The 19,831-nt window shown below is 43.2% G+C and overlaps 1 protein-coding gene across 4 annotated transcripts in view; it reads left to right on the top strand.

Moving 5' to 3' along the window:
* Positions 1 to 6,759: 6,759 nt before the first annotated feature.
* Trpc3 (transient receptor potential cation channel subfamily C member 3) overlaps positions 6,760 to 19,831 on the top strand; it is a 78,064-nt gene continuing 64,992 nt past the window's right edge. For 3 of the 4 annotated variants that reach the window (XM_008849237.3, XM_029554149.1, XM_029554150.1), the window contains exon 1: positions 6,760 to 7,068. In XM_008849237.3, the coding sequence (XP_008847459.1) occupies positions 6,890 to 7,068 (179 nt within the window). In that variant the 5' untranslated portion in view covers positions 6,760 to 6,889. The remainder of the gene's footprint in view (positions 7,069 to 19,831) is intronic. The other variant, XM_029554151.1, reaches the window with a different exon arrangement.

A 19,831-nucleotide genomic window follows, 5' to 3' on the forward strand; every position in this document is an offset into this window, starting at 1 on the left:
AGAGAATAAACATTTTTGATACTGGGAGAATTGAGCTTGAGGCTTAATAAAATAAACAATTTCATAGGCTGAATCCCTCTATCTTTATAACCTCTCTTTCTAACAGGTGACTAGACTTGCAGGACCCATTTGCCAGTTTCCGTTTCTAAATGACTGGAATGCTCTCTCACCCTCAAGGAAGGACAAATATAACTTTGAGGAACATATCTTTAAATAGTTTTTGGGAGAAGGTCAGCAGGGATCACAGAGATGAGGACAAAGTAAAGCTGTTTTTAACCTTGCCAAAAATAAAGGCTGGCCAGATTTTTGTTTTGAATGTTCACTCTGAGTAAGGTCAAGAAATGAATACTAAGGCTTCCCTTCCTCACATCTCCAGACACAGTAGCACTGGAAAGCCTGGCATAGTGAGTGGCTTTAGAATCTTCACTCTTCACACTATCAGTAAACGCTGCAATACTCATCAAGCCAAACTTACTAGGTAGAGAGCATTGATTCCTTTGGGAACCAACTTCCCATTTTAAAGACTGTATTAACAAGTATGCAAAAGAGTCCTTGGGCATAGAGAAATGGATTAATAATGTGCTTAGCCACTTGGGAAAGGTATTACAAGCCCTTTAAGAATCTAATTTACTCTTGGGGAGTTCTGCTCTGTGGAGAGCAGTATACTTTTTTTTTTCATCTGTAAAATTTAATAATTCTACAGTGTTATGAAGGGTTTAGGTTTTCCCTTGCTTGTAAGCTAATGAGGGGGTCAACCACAGTTTTTCAAATGGTGACGCAAGACTCAAAGCTCCCAGACCAGAGACAAAGGACAGTTATCACAGCAACAACAGCATCCACTGTCATCAGTGGCACCAGTTCCAAATCTCTTTCTCACAGTAACAGAGAGGGCCAGAGGAGCTCTGCATGTGGCCATAAGAAGGGACCCCAAGCTTAGGTGGCTACAGAGTCAGGTGATCTAAGCCTGTAGCATGGACTATGTGGTTCACTATGTTGTCCAGGCTTGCCTTGTACTCATGGTAGTCCTTCAGCTCAGCCTCCTGAGAGCTGTGAGCCAGCACACCTAGTTGAAAGCATTTTATTTATTATACTAGACAGTAAGCACATTTTCTCTTTGATTCAAAGGATGCCATCACCCAGGGCCAGTTGCCATCCTTGAGATGTTCCAGAACAAAGGGAGAGCAGGAGGGAAAACTTAGAGTTACCCCAAGTCTGGCTTGCCATTTTGTAGCTCCTCACCTCCCCACCCCAAAGCATCTTCCTTTTACTTCATTTTAACACACAGGTAGTAATTCTGCTCTATGGAGACACTGACATTTTTGAAAAATATAAATCCTTTGAAATACTAAGGGCTTTTAGGTGTTTGTACATGTGAGTGTGTCTCCTGTGAGATGTTTGCCCTTTAACAGCTAGGACTAGCTAACCTGGAGTAGCAATTTGGACTAATGGAATGCAGAGGCCACTGTGAAACTTGAAGCACTATGGAATGGAGCTGACCTGAGAATCACACTGGGAGGATTAAAGCAATATGACATCACAGAGTTTCCTATGTCAAGGAAGATGGGTACCAAGAGGAAGGGAAAGGAGGAGGGCGTGGGCAGACAAACACTAACGACAAGTTTTGCCCTTCTCAGATACTACTTACAATTAGCACTGAGCTGGTTTCCCCTGGGTGAGGAAGGACAATCTCTCCCTCCCCACTTCTTCATCTCTTCATTGGCCGTTGCAACTGCCACTGCTGCTTGTTACTTGTCATTATCTATTGAACACTCACTAGATTTCAGCTTCATTATTACACTGGTGTGACAAGGTCAGACAGGACATTTACCGACTCGTGGAATCTCCTTGGCTTGTGATGACTTAGAGCCCAGTGTGGAAAACAGGCTAACAAGTGAAATGATGCAACTGAGAAATGCTAGGAAGTGTGTCATCTAGCTGGGCATGTAGCACTGTGAAAGAGCACTTGCCTAGCATACACAAGATCCGAGTTTAATTCCCAGCACTGCAAAAATAAGTAAATGTCTGTTTTAAAGCCACGCATGGTGGCACACACCTGTAATCCCAGCACCTGGGAGGTGAAGGCAGGAGAATAAGGTATTCAAGGTTATTGTCTGTTACATAGGGAACTGGAAGCCAACCTGGGCTACATGAGATGCTAGTTTAAAAAACATACAAAAAAAAAAAAAACTGACTAAAGAGTAGCATTTAGAGTACACATGATGGACCCCAGCTTTAGGTCCCAGACTTCACAATTCTCTTGGTCTAGAAGTCATAATAATAGACAAATGGTAACTAAAGTTTATGTGGTGCTTAGTGTGTGCCAGGCAGAGTTGGCGATGCTACAGACACAAAAATTCTCATAATAACTATTGTGAACATTACTTCTTGTGATAGAGACCCAGAGAGGTTAAGTAGGTTTCCCTAAGGTCACAGAGGCCATGAACAGCAGAGGGGGGGATTTAATTTGAGGCCTCTCGTCTACAGTATGTGCTCTTAGATATTGTTACTGAAAGTTTAAGCTAATTGTCCTAGAAATACAACTACCATTTATAACTTCTATAATAAAGTAAATTTTAAATGCCAAACTTCTGACTCAGGAAGAAATTTCTGAAACACATTGTGCTGGATAGCTTTGGTGTCAACTTGACACACCTGGGTTGAGGGAGCCTCAATCGGGAAATTGCCTCTATTGGACTGGCCTGTGGCCATGTCTGAAGGGCATCTTCTTGATGAGTGATGTGGGAGGGCCGAGCCCACTGTGGGTGGTGCCACCCCTGGGCAGGTGGGCCTGTGTTGCATAAGAAAGCAGGCTGAGCAGGGGCTAAGGGAGCAAGCCTGTAAGCAGCATTCCTCCATGGCCTGTGCTCTAGCTCCTGCCTCCAGGTTCCTGCCCTGAGTTCCTACCTTGGGCTCCCAGATGAACTGTGACCTGGGAGATGTAAGCTGAATAAACCCTTTCCTCCCCAAGTTGGTAGTGGTCAGAGTGTTTTGTCACAGCGATGAAGAACAAACTAAGACACACATGCTTTAAGTTTGGAAACTGCCTAGCACCTGCTTGGCCCATAAGAACAGTAAGCATTAGTGACAAACAGTTTACAGGATGCTGTAAATTCTGTGTAAAAGGCACTCAGTTATTAATTAGTACATAGGAAGTTCAGGGATCCTGGGGTTCAATTGTTCTAACATTTAGTCTTTATCTTGATAACAAAATGAATGATGTAAAGTTATTTTTAAAAAGCAAAGTCCATTTGTGAGAGCTTTCTATTATAATGAAGTTAGAAAGATGTGTGCTTGATACATTATCCTTGACCTCAACTCCTGCTTCTTTGGGAAAACTGCCAGATCTAACCAACAGGCTATGTGTCACGGTGTCTTTTCTCAGATGTGTCACAGATAGGCATGGAGAGAAAGAGTGGGGTTAAGGAGAAGGAAAAGAAAACTTCCATAGCCTGGCTATGGCTATATTACTAGTTGAAAGCAGTACATACTTTGAATATTGCATATTGATTTTTTTGTTCCCCCCAAAAGAACATGTAAATGGCATAGAGGCAGCCAACAATGTACATATACAATTTGAAGATCTTTTTCTACAAAAGAAGAAAATAAAAAGACAAAGCTGGCTATCTCAGGAAGGAACCATGCTTCCTCTCTTCTAAGAATTTCTTTCTTTTAGATCTCTTCTAGGTTTTCTTTAATCCCAAGGTTCTTACAAATAAAAATGTTAGAATCAGGCTAGGAATGTGGCTCAGTTGATAGAGTGCTTGCCTAGGATGTACCAAGGCCTGGGTTTGAGCCACAGCACCACTTAACCTGAGTGGTGATGCACTGAAATCTCAGCACTCGGGTGGGGGTTGCAGGGAGGAAGCAGGAAGATCAGAAGTTCAAGCCTCCATATTGAGTTCCAGGCCAGCCTGGGTTACAGGACACCTATCTCAAAAACCCCAAACAAAGGACAGAACAGCTTAGCTCCCTTGATCCAGGCAAGTCAGTGTGTATGCTTGATGAACTTTGTTCCTGTCCCAAACTCACATGTTGAAGTCCTCATCTCCAGTACCTCAGAAAGTTACATTAGTTGGGGGTAGATTCTTCAAAGAGGTAATGAAGCTACAATGGGGTGATCAGGTTAGCCCTAGACCAATATGAGTGGAATCCCTATAAGAAGAGGAGACTGGGGAACAGAAGGGATGTGTGGATGCAGGGCAAAGGCACCCACACACAAGCCATGGAGAGAGGACTGAGAAGCAGATAACCTACTGGCACTTAGAACTCAGACAATGAATTTTGGTTGTTTAAGCCACTCCATCTTTGAAATGTTGCTATGGTAGTCCTTGGGAACAAATGCTGGGGATTCCTACACTCCCAGAGCCTTGGAAGGCCAGATCATGAACTTGTTATATAATTATAAGGAACCTGTGGACTCATTAACTCATTCAGCTCATTAGATTGCCATTTAGCAGAGCCCTCATGTGAGTACAAAGACAGATAAGTCTTAAATAGCTCAAATTGAAAGAGGAGACTAGCACATAAAGGGTTATCATCAAGTGATATGTTCAATGGTGAGACTGTGGTACATATAAAGTGGATAGCCTCCAGGATCTATAGAGACTACATCAGGACAGAGGCTGTCAGACCAGAAGCAACCTCTTAGCCAGGTCTTTAGGTGAGGACAGAAGTAGGTAAGGAAAGAGACATTTAGGTGTTGGCAAATGACTTAGACAGAGGCGGGGAGATGGGAAAGTGGCCTGAAGGTCAGGGGATGAACAAGAAGTCCAGAGTTACTGGTGTTAGAATGTCCAAGAAGAGCAAGAGGAGAGACTAAAGAAGTAGGGTCAGACCAGAGAGGCCTTGCATGCCAAATTTGGAGTTTTAAACTAAAGCATGGGAAGTCACCAAAGATTTTTAGAAGAAAAGCATGATCAGATCATGCTTTAAGCATAGTCTCTCTCTTTATACTACAGAAGGCAGGAAAGACCATGGAAACTTTACCCGATGCAGGGCTACCCAAGTAGAGAAGGCAGCGTGCATTAGAAGTCTTTCAAATATGGAATCAAAGGGGTCTGGTGGGGCTGAAGTGATGGCTCAGCAGTTAAGAGCACTGGCTGCTCTTGCAGAGGACCTGGGTTTGAGTCCCAGCACCCACATGGTGGCTAACAACCATCTGTAACTCCAGTTTGAAGGGATCCAACGTCCTCTTCTGACTTCCGTAGGCATTGCACAACATGGGTGTACCTACCAACATGCAGGCAATATACTCATACACACAAAATAAAATTAATAAAATGTTTTTGAAAAGAGGGTCTGGTTACTCACTTATGGAAATAAATACTTCCCTATGAAGTAGCATGTGAAAGGGATTTCCAAATGTTCCTGTTTTCTCTGAATAAGAGGTCAAAATAAATCACAATGCTTCCTTAAACACAAGCTTAAAGTGGATGTACTAAATACACAATACTTGATGTTTTAGGAATTAAAAGGAGTCATTTCGGTGATTGTTTTATCTGGATTTTGAGAAGTTTCTCCACAAAATACAACATAATTGGATAAAGTTAAAAGTAAACAAGCAAATGGCTAGGTGTGGTGGTGTACATCTTTAATCCCAGCACTCAGGAGGCAGAGGTAGGTGGATCTCTGTGAGTTTAAAGCCAGCCTGGTCTACAGAGCAAGTTTCAGGTTAGTCAGGGCTACATAATAAGACCCTGTCTCAAAACAAAACAAACAAAACAAAAAAGTGAACGAATCTTATTTTATCTCATAACATGTTTGGTATTGCTGTTTCCTCCAATGTGGATTGCTGGAAAACTATCTGTCTGAGGCAACAGCAAGTCTTGGAGTATATGCTTCTGGGTCTGTCTGAGCTTTCCTAGTACCTACCTACCTACCTTGAGAAATCCATTCAGTCTCTCTAGGCTGCGGCATCCTCATCTGTAAGAGGCATACAGGCTGGTGTGAAACTCTGTGATAGAGGCACTGGGTTCTGTTCCTAGCTCCACTACAAAAACAAATAAAATGAAAAACAAGATAGCTAGGTTATTTGATCTCAAAGATGCCCACTAATTAAACTCTGCAACTTTTCCTTCCAGAAGATTGAGTGACCTTGAATTTTAAGTGCAGTGTTTTAAACCTTAAAAATAATTTAGGGAAGACCTGCATTCCATTCCCTTAAAAGCCTGATGTGGTGGCAGGAACTGGGGAGGCAGAGCTAGGTGGATTCCTGGGGCTCATTGGCCAGACAGCCTAGCCTAATCCAGAAGGCTCTGTTCCCAGTCCCAAAAGAACAAGGTGGATGACCCTGAGGAAGGTCAACAAATTTTCATTTTGCTGAAAAATATTTCTTGGAAAGTTCATAAATCTTGTTAGATGCTTTGGAGATTTATGAGAACTAACGCATCTTGCACGTTTTGAGCTTGACAGCTATGAGGTAAAGAGAACTGCATTTACACACCCCTGCAGCCTCGGGGGAGCCTGAGAACAGAGAACAAGCCGAGCTTTGGAAACCTGGAGAGCTCCATGTGGGTAAAAACGATTGCCAGAACACTGACCCAGTCTGCTGATTCCCTTTCTTCTTCCCTAAGACACTCGGGTCTGTAGATGTAAAAGTGGGAGGCAAGTTTCTCCTATCTCTAGGCTCCCCACCTGCTGGTCTGTCTGCTTCCTGCGCCTCTGGCCTCTGCCTGGGAATTGATTCTCCCGCCTCCCCTCCCTCCTCCCCTTCCTCCTCCCCTCCCTCTCCTCCTCTGAAGCCTCGCCGTCTCGCAGCGATGCTGTCGGGCGGGCAGAGCGCGCGGAGCCGGCAACGCGGCGAGTGTCGGGAGCTCTGCTGCTGGCCTCGCGCTTTGCCCCCGGGGCTGGCCGCCTGGCGGTCGGGCTGCTGACCGCCCGCGGTGCCGCGATGTCCACCAAGGTCAGGAAGAGCCGCGAACCGGCGAGGGTGACCTTGCCGGCGCCGGAGGACGAGGACCGCGAGGCCGAGGGCGCCGAATCGCATCGCCGCGGCCGGGGCTGGAGAGGAGTCAACGGCGGGCTGGAACCTCCCGGGCAGCGCGCGCCGCAGTCCCCGGGGCCCGACGCGTGAGTACCCGAGCGTCTGCGCGGGGAGGGCCGGACCCAGAACGGAACCCGCGCAGCGTCGCGCCTCCGGGTTGTCGCGGGCTCCGCGCCCGGACCGCCTGCGCTCGCCCCGCCCGGCTCCGGTACGCGCCGGGCAGCGGACTGCCACCGACGGCGGGAGAATGGAGGAGGGCCTGGAACTGGGTCTGCAACACCGCTCCGGCCTCGGTGCAGACGGCCAGGGCTTTGGCGCGTGCGGTGCTCGCCCTGTGGCTGCAAGTTTCCCCGACGGGGCTTGGCATCCCTGGAGGGCGGCCGCTGAGTCCCAGGGACTCCTTGGAGCTTCTCTTAAGCGCATCTTGGGCGGCAGCCTACAGGCAGCGCCCTCCCTTCCCCTCCCCTCCTTGCTCAGCCCTTTCTCACCCCTCCTCTCCTCCCCCCCTTTCCTCCCTTTCTTGCCCCTCTTCTCCCTTCCTTTCCCTTCTTCTCCTCACCTGTCTCTACCCTCCCTTCTGCTTTTCCTCCCTGCCCTTCCTCTCCCCTGTCCTCCTCACCCCTCCAATCCCTTCCTTTCTTTCCCCTCCTTTCCTCTCCCCTCTCCTCTCGCTAGATCTCTCTCCTCTCCTCTCCTTCCCATCTCTCCTCTCCAATCCTCTCTTCTCTCCTCCCCTCCTCTACTCCTCATTCGTCCCATCCTCTCTCCTCCCTCTCTCCTCCTCTCTCCCCTTCCCAACTCTCCTCACCTCTCCCCTCCCCTTCTTATCCGCCTTTCTCTTCCTCTCCCCTCCCCTCCCCTCACCCCCCCCCTTTTTCCTCTTTTGGCAAAGTAATAGTTGGTACTCGAATGAGCGAGAAAGCCGCTTTTCTTAATTTCCAGCTTTCCAGCTTCAGCCACCTTTGGGATACAAAGGTGCAGAGGGCAATGGGTCTGCCGGGCCTCTCCGCACCAGCTGACAGTGCCTGAGGAGCACATCCTAGGAGGAGGGAGTGGGCGCCGGGATCCCAGGATTCATGTGGGGCCAGTGGGTCCCTCAAGCAGCTCTCCCTTGGCCGGGCTCTGCAGCGCCCCTGCTGCCCAGAGCTTGCCCCAGCGGGTCCAAGGCCTCAGGCGACCCAGAGGGAGCTAGGCCTGGCAGGCTCAGGCCCTTGCAGGCCTGCTGGAATGGCCTGTAGGGAACCTGAACAGAAGTCAGCGTGGGAGCTGATCCCCTAGGAAAGGGCATTCCTTAAAAAACAAAAAACAAAACAACAACAACAACAAAGAAACCGACAGCTGGAAGGGGAACCTGCCTGGAGTGGAGGGAAGGGGCATCCCTAGGCTCATCGCTGTCACCTGGCTTCTGCCCTTCTCTGAGGTTTCATCAGAACATTGTCCATTTTTCTTTTTGCCAAATTGATTTTTATGAACTTGTTTAGTTTCTTGATTCTTTAAAAATTCTTCCTATTGCGTTAAATCTCAACGAAATAGGGCACCCATACTTCTGAGAAAGTAGGGCAGAATAGAGATTATGGTGTTCTCCTTTTTGAAGTTTGAGATCAATTATGCAAAGCCCTGGAGTTGATTCTGTTGTACACTCACTGTCTGACTGGTGCACTTACCCCTTTCCTCTCTACTTACGGTACACAGTGCGTGGCTTCTTATTTTGTAATGGTCGGGAAGATTGGTCACCTTAAGGAGATGCACGTTAATAAACGCTGCTTTTGGAGGAGGAGGGAAGCTTCCTGCGTACTTGAGTTGATATCAGTTGATATAACCTGGTGACATCAGACACTGGCTTGTTATCTGTAGCAGAGACCAGTTCTTTTCCTTGTTTTGTACTGAGTGGAATAAAGCCACCATGTTTCGGTATCATGGTTTAAAGGAGAGCCGGACAGCTCTAGCAAGTACTTAGAGGAGGACAGGCAGTCAGAGCAAACCCCAGAGTCATAATAAGTGTATCATTTACTTTACATTACATTACTTTCATTCAGTAAGAGCTGCAGTACCACGGCATAGTTTAGAATCCAGTCGGATCCTAAGAACAGAATCCCATCTTGTTTTTTAATTAATTTTTTAAAGTTAGCATATTAAGTAATGTGTTTCCCGACAGCATATTCAAATCTTTTTCATCATTTGCTCCCATCCTTCACCACTCTTCCTGTGACTCCTCCTCCCTGCACTGGTTTACTTCCTTCCTAGTTCCCCCTTTATTTTCTTTCTGAATGTATTTTATTACTCTGTTTCCCACTGCCTTTAAGATCTCTTCCTCTCTTCTCATGATCCCCTTTTTAGTTTCCTAACAGAATCTCACTTTTATTTAAAAAAAAAAAAAAGGAAGGAAGGAAGAAGGGACCATTCCTGCTGCTCATTTCTTTGATCCACACTCCAGATTTCTATTTGGAAATTTGTACAGCAGCAGGCTAAGACTCATCTGCTGTATCACTAGTGATGTCTTCATCCTTTGACAGACTCTTGATTCAACCATTGACTCACACAAACCTGCTTTGCAATTGTCTGCAAACTAGGACCAAATAACATCATCAGGGATTTTCAATTATTAAATATATTTGATGAAACCAGAAATCATCTGAAAGTGTATTCTCAAGTTTCAGTTCAAAGATGGTTCTCAAGATGTGTAAAGTTTTGGCACGATACAACAACCTACAAAGATGAGGACAATAGCTCTCCTCCTCTCCTGAGGGAGGGTGAGCAAGAAGCTGGGTGTGGGCAATGATGCCATAAATCTGAGGAAAATGAGTATTACTCCAAACCATATGAAGACAGAGCTGTGAAAAGCCAACTGCAAAAGAGAGAAGGCTATTAGTTTGCAGAGACATTAAGGCTATTATTATGGCCTTGAAGGATTGCTAGGATGAGATCAGGTGGATAATTCATTCAAGCCCCCTCACTCCTCCCCCATACCAAAAAAAAGGCAGATGTGTCTCAGGATCACGGTTGAGTCTGGTTGGAATGTGGTGTGTATAGAAGTATAGTTTGGAGACATTTAGATTTGCTTCTTAAATACTAGGATGTCACAAGTGGCAACCTGTGGCTGTTTAAAAACAGTAGCAGATCCCACCCACTCTGTGCAGCATACATTGAAGTGGCAGTTGACAGAATGCGAAGGGACAGATGAAGAGACAGCTGCTGCAGCTCTCAAAGCTGGGATTGGGGTAGGTTACAGAGTAGTGTCAGTGGGACGAAAATGAATGAGACTTTCAGATAAAAAATCAATGGGGTTTTTTTTTTTTTCAGCGTACTCATCAGGAACGGTTACAAAAGGAGCTAGATCAGGGGTGGTTTTGTTACTTTGACCAGAAGACTGGGATTTTTCAGACAATTCTCATGAAGATGTTCAAGAAGAAGATGGAAATTCGAGGATGGTACTTGGGAGAACCTCTGAGCTTGCTGTCTGAGAAAATTGTTCAAGAGTTGTGTGTTTGAATGAGACTGTCCAAGAACCATGAAGAGAGGAACAGGACATCTCAACTGGTGTCCTAAGGGAAAACTTGAGATGCAAAGAAAGAGGGGCAGGCTAGTGCCAATGCAGGGCTGCTAAGACATTTTCAAGAAAAAAGGAAGAATTGACACAGTGGTAGCAAAAACTCAAGACGGCAAGATTTTTACAAGTCTACTTTCAACAAGGATCAACCCTTGCATTAGTGACTATAGGCAAAGTCTTTCCAACTCTCAGTACTATTCTCCTTTACCAAGACAGAATTCTAGAAAAGAACTCTGCCAAAGCTTAGTTATAATAAAAACTGCAGTTTGTGCTTGTGTGATACTTCTTGTTGTCCTGTCCACTCCGGCTTGAATCACACTACCTTAAAGTAACGTAGGTTTTGTCATCACTGCTTGACAAATCAATCAAGGAAATCAGTCTACAAGATGAAGTGACTTTCTAAGAGTTACCAAGCAAGTTCATATCAGCTGTTGATGCTCAGCTCTGTCTAAAAGGGTAGAGCTGAGGATAAGGTGCCTCATGTCCCAGGCAGCTCATTGGATATTAGTTTCTGCAGTTGGCTTGGCTGTGGGATTAAGAGCATGTTGTATGGGTTAGTTTAGGGCCACCTCGGACCTGGCAGAGAAGTCAGATATTCTCTGAGTGACCACTGAATCTTTCTAGACTTGATAGGGAAAGTCTGCCTTTTATGACAGAAAGGGCAGATTTCCTCACAGTAATTGTTTAATTTTCAAGAATAGCATGGAATGACACTAAGCTGGAGGCCTTTAGTAATTTGAAACTTTTCATTACATTATCAGTTTTGTGCCCCAGAGACACAGTTTCATCGTGTGTAATATGGAGTTGTCATTTTGGTTGATTTATTTTAAATTATTTTATACAGTGTCAAAGTAATGCACAAATAGAGCTTTGAAAGTTAGATAGAAAGCTAAAAAGGTTTTAAGAACAGCAAGCCTGTCCCCTGGGCCCTCCCCGTCTCTCCTGGCCACTGTTTCATCACACTTTGGATTCTTTATGTGCTGCCATTTTGTTGTGCAGGACACTGAGATGTGATCAGTAATCTTGAGAATTTTCACTTACAGATGTGCCTTACTCTTTCCTTGTCCTCCAGAACACAATTTTTTTTTTCTGGCCAATATCTTACTTAAGGTCTTCATTATATATCCATGCAACCATGTTTATGGCTAACAAGCAATATAATATGACTGCATTTCTTTTAGAACTACTTGTTTTCCTTTTTTAAAAATTATTTTTATTTTATGTGTATGAGTGTTTTGCCTGTATGTATGCAATGCCTGCAGAGTCCAGAAGAGGGCATTAGATCCCTGGAACTAGAGTTATAGACTGCTGTTAGCCACCATGTGGGTGCTGAGAACTGAACCCAGGTCCTCTGCAAGAGTAGCCAGAGCTCTTAACTGTAGAGCTATCTCTCTAGCCCCTACTTGTTTTTCTTGAAATGAGTATTTGTTACAGTTGGTCTTTGGTTCTTTAGCTAAATCTTCTATAATCTCTGAGTATGTTTTCCTGAAAATACTCCTAGATTTCTCTGACCAGGTAGCTTTGTATGTGGCCTTTAAATTTTTCTTTTTTCAGGAAGCTTTCATAGTGATCTCTTCACAGAGCGATTATGAAGCTGCGCCTTAAAGTGAGTCTTTTTTCACTGCTTGAATTAATCTTTTGAACCTAGAGTTTCTGCCCTTCTGTTCTGGGAACTTTTCTTGTTTTACTTTTTGCATTGTTTCCTAATCACTATTTTCAGTCTTTCGTATGTCTTTCTAGAATTCCTTTTATTTCAGTGTTAGAGTTTCTAGACTAATTCCTAGTTTTCTATCTCTTCTCTCCTATTTTCTAATACTTTTATGTTACTCTTTCTAAGAAAAATTTTTTATTCTATCTTCCAACCCTTTCACTGAATTTTTTCCATCATAGCCAGTGCGTGGAGAGGGGGGGGGAGGGAGGGAGGGAGGGAGAGAGAGAGAGAAAGAAAGACAAACACACAGGGTGGGAGTGTAGGGCTAGGGATTAAACAGAGGGCCTCATGTATGGCTGAGAACATGCTTAAGCACTGAGCTATATGCAGACTCTAGCCATTAAAATTTTTGTTTCTAAGACCTCTTTTTCTTTTCTTAAGATTCCGTTTTTAGCATTTTTTTTTCTGATTTCAGAGATACATATCTTAAAAGTATATTCCTTACAACAAGAGGGACTGGGAAATCATAAAGCTGGCTGTTAGTGTTATGGAAGAGGACAGGGATTCCTACTAGTGTGGTGCCTGCTCTGGTATCCTTACATCCAGTCTATCTGTTTCTTTATTGTCAGAGAGTCTATATTCTCTCTCATAGGAGAGTTGAAGGGTTGTCATTTGACTCTATCAGTTGTATGTTCAGGGTCTAGAGGGAACATTTCTACCTATTCCTGTATGGACTTCAGCAATCCCCTCATTTTAGGCTCCAGCCTTCTCCTCCTTCCTGGAGTTTGCTCTTGTCTTGCTCTTCTCCGGCAGTGAGAAGAATGGAACTGCCTGCTAACTATGGCACACTCCATTTGGAACTTCCTTTTTCTCTAAATGATGAACTATTTTCTACCTCTTTCTTTACCATTTCCATATATTATGACTGGGGGTTACAAATGTCTCTTGGCTTTATGAACTTTGCTTTGCTATTCTTTGTTTTGTTGTGCACGGGAGGTGGGGGGTGGAGAAGGGAATAAGAAAGTCCTTTATTCCATCATCTTTAAGCCAGGCATCTCTATGATTATGTTTTGTTTATATAGGTGCTGACAGTATTTTTAAAAACAGAACCAAGATTGCAGAAGGAAGAATGTTTTCATTTATGACTGATGGTATTAAACAAACGGGTGGATAATAATTTCTACAGTGTAATGAGGTCTTCTAACCCCCCATCCCAAATTCTCTTAGTACTACACTTCCACATTTAATAGATGCAGAATATTCTGGAGTAGCCACATGTTGAGTGGGAGTGCATTAACCATGTCCCATGCCTTGTTTCCTGAGGCTGCAGGTGGACACCTAACTCACAGCAGCCCCTGGCCATCGGAAACATACAGGTTCTCAAGGCTATGATGTTTCTACTGTGGCTTTCTTGGGCTAAAGTATTTCTCTTTTCCTCAAAGACATTTTAAAAATGAATTTACTCCTGGGAGGAACCACAGAGAAGCTGTTCATTAGCATTAACTCATTCATGGGAGCTGATTAGTCATCCTTGCAGTTTGCTGATAGCAGATCAGTTGAGAGAGCTAGTAAGATAGGAGGATGATGGACAGGGCAAAGAGAAGAGGAGCTCTCAAAGCAAAAGTGAACCTGACAAATATCACTTACCATTGTCCCCTTTCTCAGTATTGCATTGGTGACAGGTCCCAGTCCTGGACTGCCCACCCTCTGAGTAAGGATGCCAGAAATTTTCATTCTTGTGATGCAACAACATGTTTTTATTCTCTCTATTTATTAAAGTTGTCCTTAACCATTAAACCTTCTATCTACAATATCCCATAAATCCTTACCCCAGTTTACAATTAGACAGTAAAACTCTGTGGAAAATGTGTTGGAGGGAGAGAGCTGTCATCCAAGCTCCTGTGGCTGTGGTAGGAAGAAGCCTTGACCGACCTGGGTCTTCAGGGAAAATAATCACCTTGCCTGTTATAGAACTGTCTTTAATTTAGTATCTAGGTCAGGGATATTTGTCTATAATTACCTAGTTTGAGATTCTTGTTAAGAGAAAACTGGCTGGAGAGATGGCACAGCAGTTAAGAGCTCAGGCTGCTCTTGCAGAGCACCTGGGTTCGATTGCTAGCACACACATAGCAGCTAACATGGTGGTCTCCAGTTCCAGGGGAATCCAATGCCCTTTTCTAACCTCCTTGGGTCACTGACCACTGCACAACATAGCTGCATTTGTATACATGCAGGGAATACAGTGAGAGAGAGAGAGAGAGAGAGAGAGAGAGAGAGAGAGAGAGAGAACTAAGCTTGGCATAGTAACTCTCACCTGTAATCCCCAGCATTCAGGAGGCTGAGACAAAAGAATCACTGAGCTCAGGCCAGTCTTCATAGGAAAGATCATGTCTCAAACAAACGTAAAGATAGAATTCTCTCTTATTTTCAGCATTCAAATAAGATCTGATAATATATATTTGATCCTTTAAAAAATTTCATGAGATTGAAATGCCCAGAGATGTGTGACCTTTTTAAAAAAATAAAAAGACCATGACCTCGCTGATTTTCTATCCAGTTTTGCATCTCTAAATGTATTTTGTCAAATAAAATTGATGATGTGAATTCTGTGCTGAAACACAGGTTTCAGGGTGATGAGGTGGAGTGGGCATCTGGAAACCTCGGGCTTTGGGCTTCAGGCGTGGATGCTCCTTACAGAAAACCAGGTCCCTTTGTTCTAATAACATTAGAGGCTGAGTATACAAAATTAACTCAGAGTGACTAATATATTTAAGTATCCAAATATGAACTTTTCTGGAATCAGTAGCTTTTCATTTTGGGGGTTCATTTTGTCTTAATTCTTATTCAATTATAGACTGAATTAATGGGGCTTTAAATTTTTTTAATTTATTTTTTTATTCTGCATGTATTTGCCCATCTCTATGTAAGTGCACCAGTGTCATACAATGTCTGTGGAGGCCAAAAGAGAGCATTGTTCCCCTGGAACTGGTTGTTAGCCACCATCGGGGTGCTAGGAACCAAACCCAGGTCCTCTGCAAGAGCAGCCAGTGTTCATAATTGCTGAGCCATTTTTCCACCCTCCACAGAGCTTTTAATTTTATTGTCTCTAGTCTTTCTGAAATAGTAAAAATTTGTTTCAAATGGATTGTGAAAATGAATTTATTTGAGAAAGAAGGCCAAATTATTAATCATTGGAAGTTACTCATTTTAAGATTTACCCTTATTTGTCCCCAGACTGTCCTGACAAAACATAAGTTTATGTAAGATAAAAATCAAGAGACATCAAATTTATCAACTGCCTCTGGGGCATGACTAAGGATTGGATGTGTTTAAACAGAAATCTGTAACTGAATAATTGATTAAAAGAATAATTTCTTATATTACTTTACTATCTGATTATTAACTTTCATCAATGCATTTTTTATATTCTTTTTATAGAAAGAATACCATTATTTCTACACACTGTCATATGTGATCAAGGATATTCTTTGATGTGAGGGAAAATTTATCTGTTCCTTAGGTCTTCAGTCTTACTTAGCAATCAATATCTAGTCCTCAAAAGGTGCTCTCCATTGTGGACTGAGAACGAATAGTAATAAAGAGACAGTCTCTGTTCTTAGGGACATTACTGTATCCTTGAGGAGACAGGCGTAAAAATGAATAAATGTAAAGTAATATGAGAGCTGGCTTAATGGAGTCAGACACAAAATGCATTCCTGGAAGTGTAATATGTACATTCTAGAAAGTGTTTGACTGATCCTTTCTTGGGACCACACATTTAAGAAGTATCTCCAAGAGTCAGGTGGGCAATGGCTGGGGCCCTTCCTCTGCTCCTGGTGGGTTTTGTAGAGAACAGCACACTGTTAGGTTTCTTTTGCTTTTTCTGGTTATTGAGGCTAGGAATCTGGCAAAATAACATTCATGTTCTCATAAGAAGATGAAGGGAAAGAAGATAGGAGACCTGCGCTTCCTTTCTCTAACATATAACAGCTTCTTGTCCCTAACAGTTGGTAGAGCAAATACCAAAATTAACATACACCTAACAGGTTTATAATTCATTAAGAATTCTGAAACTCAGGGAATGTATCACTGCAGAGACCCAGCTTTCTTCTAGGTTTGTAAGTATGGAAATCTTTCATTTTAATTTTTATGTCATATATATCATATATATCTATAAAACACTTGTTTATTTATTTGGAAGGGCATGTCATAGCATTTGTATGGCGGTCAGAAGACAATTTTCAGGAGTTGGTACTCTTTTTCATCATGGGTCCCAGAGCTCAAACTCAGGTCATCAGACTTGGTGATAAGCACCTTTATCCACTGAGCCCACTCTCCACCCCTACATGGAAGTCTTTATAACAGAAAACTATGCCTTCTTGTTTCCTAAATGGGGTATCTTCTCTTGCTGGTTTGGTTATTATGGTGCCAATGAACTTTGAAGCTGTCCCATGTGTATAGGTAAATGCAGGCTCAGCAACAGTGGCATGGTGCCAGGGGACTAGGTAGTCCCAAACCCCCTACACTAGAAAGTTAACTGATGACTGCTTTCCTCCAACCTTGTCTGCTGGTGCACTTAGGGGCTAGAGTGTATTTAGAGTGGCCCCCACATTTCTTCCAAGGATATATATATTATGAGATGTATTTTTGATAACATTATCAAGCTGTTGGTGGGATTTTTTTCTCTTCCTTCTATAGACATATGTGGAGGCATGCTGAGTAGTATCAAGTGTTTCCAGCAGTGGCCACATTGACTAGCAGGTGCTGCTTGCTAGAGGGACCTTGGCTGCCAGTTTCTAGATATTTCGTTGCTGATTTCATGTCCTTTTTCAGGGCCTGCAGCTTCCCACCCCACTGTCCCCAACTTCACAACTAGCATGGTGGCTGCCTCCGGACACCTTTTCATTTCTAATCTGTATCTCCTTCTGATCTTTTTGCCTTTCCTAACATGGGGTTGAGATCTGAACCAGCTGGCTCAGGCCCTTTCTTCAATGTGGTAAACTGACCCATCAGAATACTTTGGGTGCTATTCTCATTGCTGTGGCTCACACTGATGGTACCTTGTTTGTTCGCTTGCAACATGGACTGAGTATTTGGTTATTTACTTCATTTTCATATAGGATGTAAGGTAATTAATAGTGTTCATTTGTCACTGAGTCCCGAGAAGTTTGAGATTCAATCCAGAGAGCCATTGTTTTAAAAGCTATTCATTGTTGAATCAAAATGTTCCAACATGTAAGCTTGGCATATAATTTAATAATAATAATAATATCTTGATTTTCAACCTCTTGCTCATTTTTCTTATTCCCTGGATGCAGCACGGAATGCAGAGAAAGCCTAGGAGAAGACTTATGCACTCTGATCTAACTCTCTATCCCTTCATAACCTCTAGGAACTTACTTAGCATTCAGCTGATCTTTCAAGTTGCAGGAGTAGAATCAACAAACAAGTGTTTGGGGCTATAGATTACACTGTATCAGGCCCTGTAGAGATGACATAAAAAGTTTATAGTACTCATTAAACATTTACTCTCAATGAAACTTGAGGACATGGGTATTACCCAAGAGAATAGTCCAGGACAGAAATCAAGGAGAGAAATAAAATTATCTCAGTTTATGAACAGCGGTTTGTGTGATAGAAGCTAAGATTCATATGGGCAGGAGTGGTCGCAGAAAGGACCAGAAGACCTCACATTTCAGAATGAAAGGAATCTTGCTGAGCACCTTGGCCATGAAACCTAACTCTCTGTTGACAGAGGGGTATGATGTGAGCTGGACCATAGCAGGTAAGAAGGATCTGAACTGGTGAAGGGCAGAATTCAGATGTTCAGGGATGGAAACCACAGAAAGAACATTCCAGAAATAGGTGTAGCAGAGTCAAGAAATCACAGCTGAGATGAAGAACGAGCAGCAGCCTCTTATATTCTGTCTATAACAAAAATTTTCTCTCAAGCCTCCCACCAACTGAGTAAAATAGAAAACCTAAGATCCAATATGGGCTCTAAATTAGTTTTAAGCAGCTACCAGGTAGGAAACCCTCACTCTCAGTACTTCCTGACGTCACCAGACCCACATATCTCATCATGACGCTCCCATTCTGAGTACTTTAACACTTTTTTAGAAAATATTCTTGGCTGGTGCAGGGCTAAGCAGGATAGTATGTTTATAGATAGTGAGGAATCAATTTGAGAACAAGGAAAAGAAGGTTAGCTGGCAGGGTAGGGTGGGCTGTGAATATCCCTGATAGTTAGCGAGGCTCTGAAATACACAGTACGGGACTGCAAAAGCATGGCATAGCCAAACAGCCTGAGAAGGATACCATTCTAGGTGTGACTGCAGATAGAAAGAGGACTGAGAGCTACAGGAAACCCCAAAGTGGATAAGAACCAGGCAGACTCCACCTTGTCTCCCTACATTTTACTACAGTGTAACATTGGCAGTTTCTTTTGAGGTCAGTTTTAAATTTTGAGGGAGGAAACAATGCTTGCACCATGGTATTGTTGGGAGAATTAAGTCTTGATAATACCTTAAAAACACAGCATACATCTCAGATGCTCAGTAAAGTTGACTTGCTTTGCCTCTGCTGGAAAACTGCTGTAATAATGCAGTGATAATTTGATAAAGACTTGGAGGATGGTACAGGCAGAGGATGGGAAGGATGGATCCAGCAAACAGCATTCCCAAGGGAAGCTTTGGGATTTTGACACTGGCAGGACCAGACCCTGGGCCATAGATGACCTTCAGTTTTTTCCAGCCTAACTGACAACCTTGAGAGTCACATGTCAGGGATGCTGGTTTGAGTTTGGTATTTTAGAGTGACGGGCTGGATAGTTGTACCAGGGAACCTGGGATCAAGTGAGAAGTTAGGGACCTCAGTTACACGGACATTTAACAATGTTCTCCATGGCACTGGGATGAATAATGATAAATAAAACATGACCTCACCATCCAGGAATGTGTGCAGTAGTGGCACAAAAGGGGAGGCATTTGTTAACATACCGCTTTAAAAAGCAAAAGACAAAAACTCATCTAGAAAGAGGCTGTTTAATATATGTCACTTGAATTCTCATGAAAGACACAATAAATGTATTAGTAAACATCTTTTTTTGTCTCTTTTTGAGACAGGGTCTCCCTGTAGCCCCAGCTGTCCTGGGAAGGAGACTGAGGACACCCCACCAGATGGACTTGAACCATTGTCCAGTCTACAAAGAGGAGGATCAACAGAGAAGAATCATTTCTTCCATGCTTCTAATCAAAGCCAACCACGGTTGAGTAGGACCTTTGACTTATCGTCACATAGATGGAACTGGTAAAAGAAAGGATCCAGGACATCTTAAACTCCTTAACTCAAGTATCTGAGAAGAATCAGTAACATTTAAAAAATATTTTGTATAAGAATATATCGCCTTATCTATGGCCTTAAACACCCAAAAGGAAATTATAACCAAAGACTAAAGGGGCCAACTAGAGGGGCCAATATTTTTTAAGAGTCCATATGTATAGCTAAAGGCTACATAACAAGCAACAATGTCAGATAGGAGATACCTTCTTTTGAGTTGTTGGCCAGGGTGGCCAAAGGGACTCCCAGATAGTAACCCAGCATAGAACTGGGAAAATGAACAGCAGATCCCAATCTTATCTAAAGGAATATT

This window comes from Nannospalax galili, unplaced genomic scaffold, assembly GCF_000622305.1.
Source record: "Nannospalax galili isolate Female #2095 unplaced genomic scaffold, S.galili_v1.0 scaffold64, whole genome shotgun sequence".
NCBI classification, from domain to species: domain Eukaryota; kingdom Metazoa; phylum Chordata; class Mammalia; order Rodentia; family Spalacidae; genus Nannospalax; species Nannospalax galili.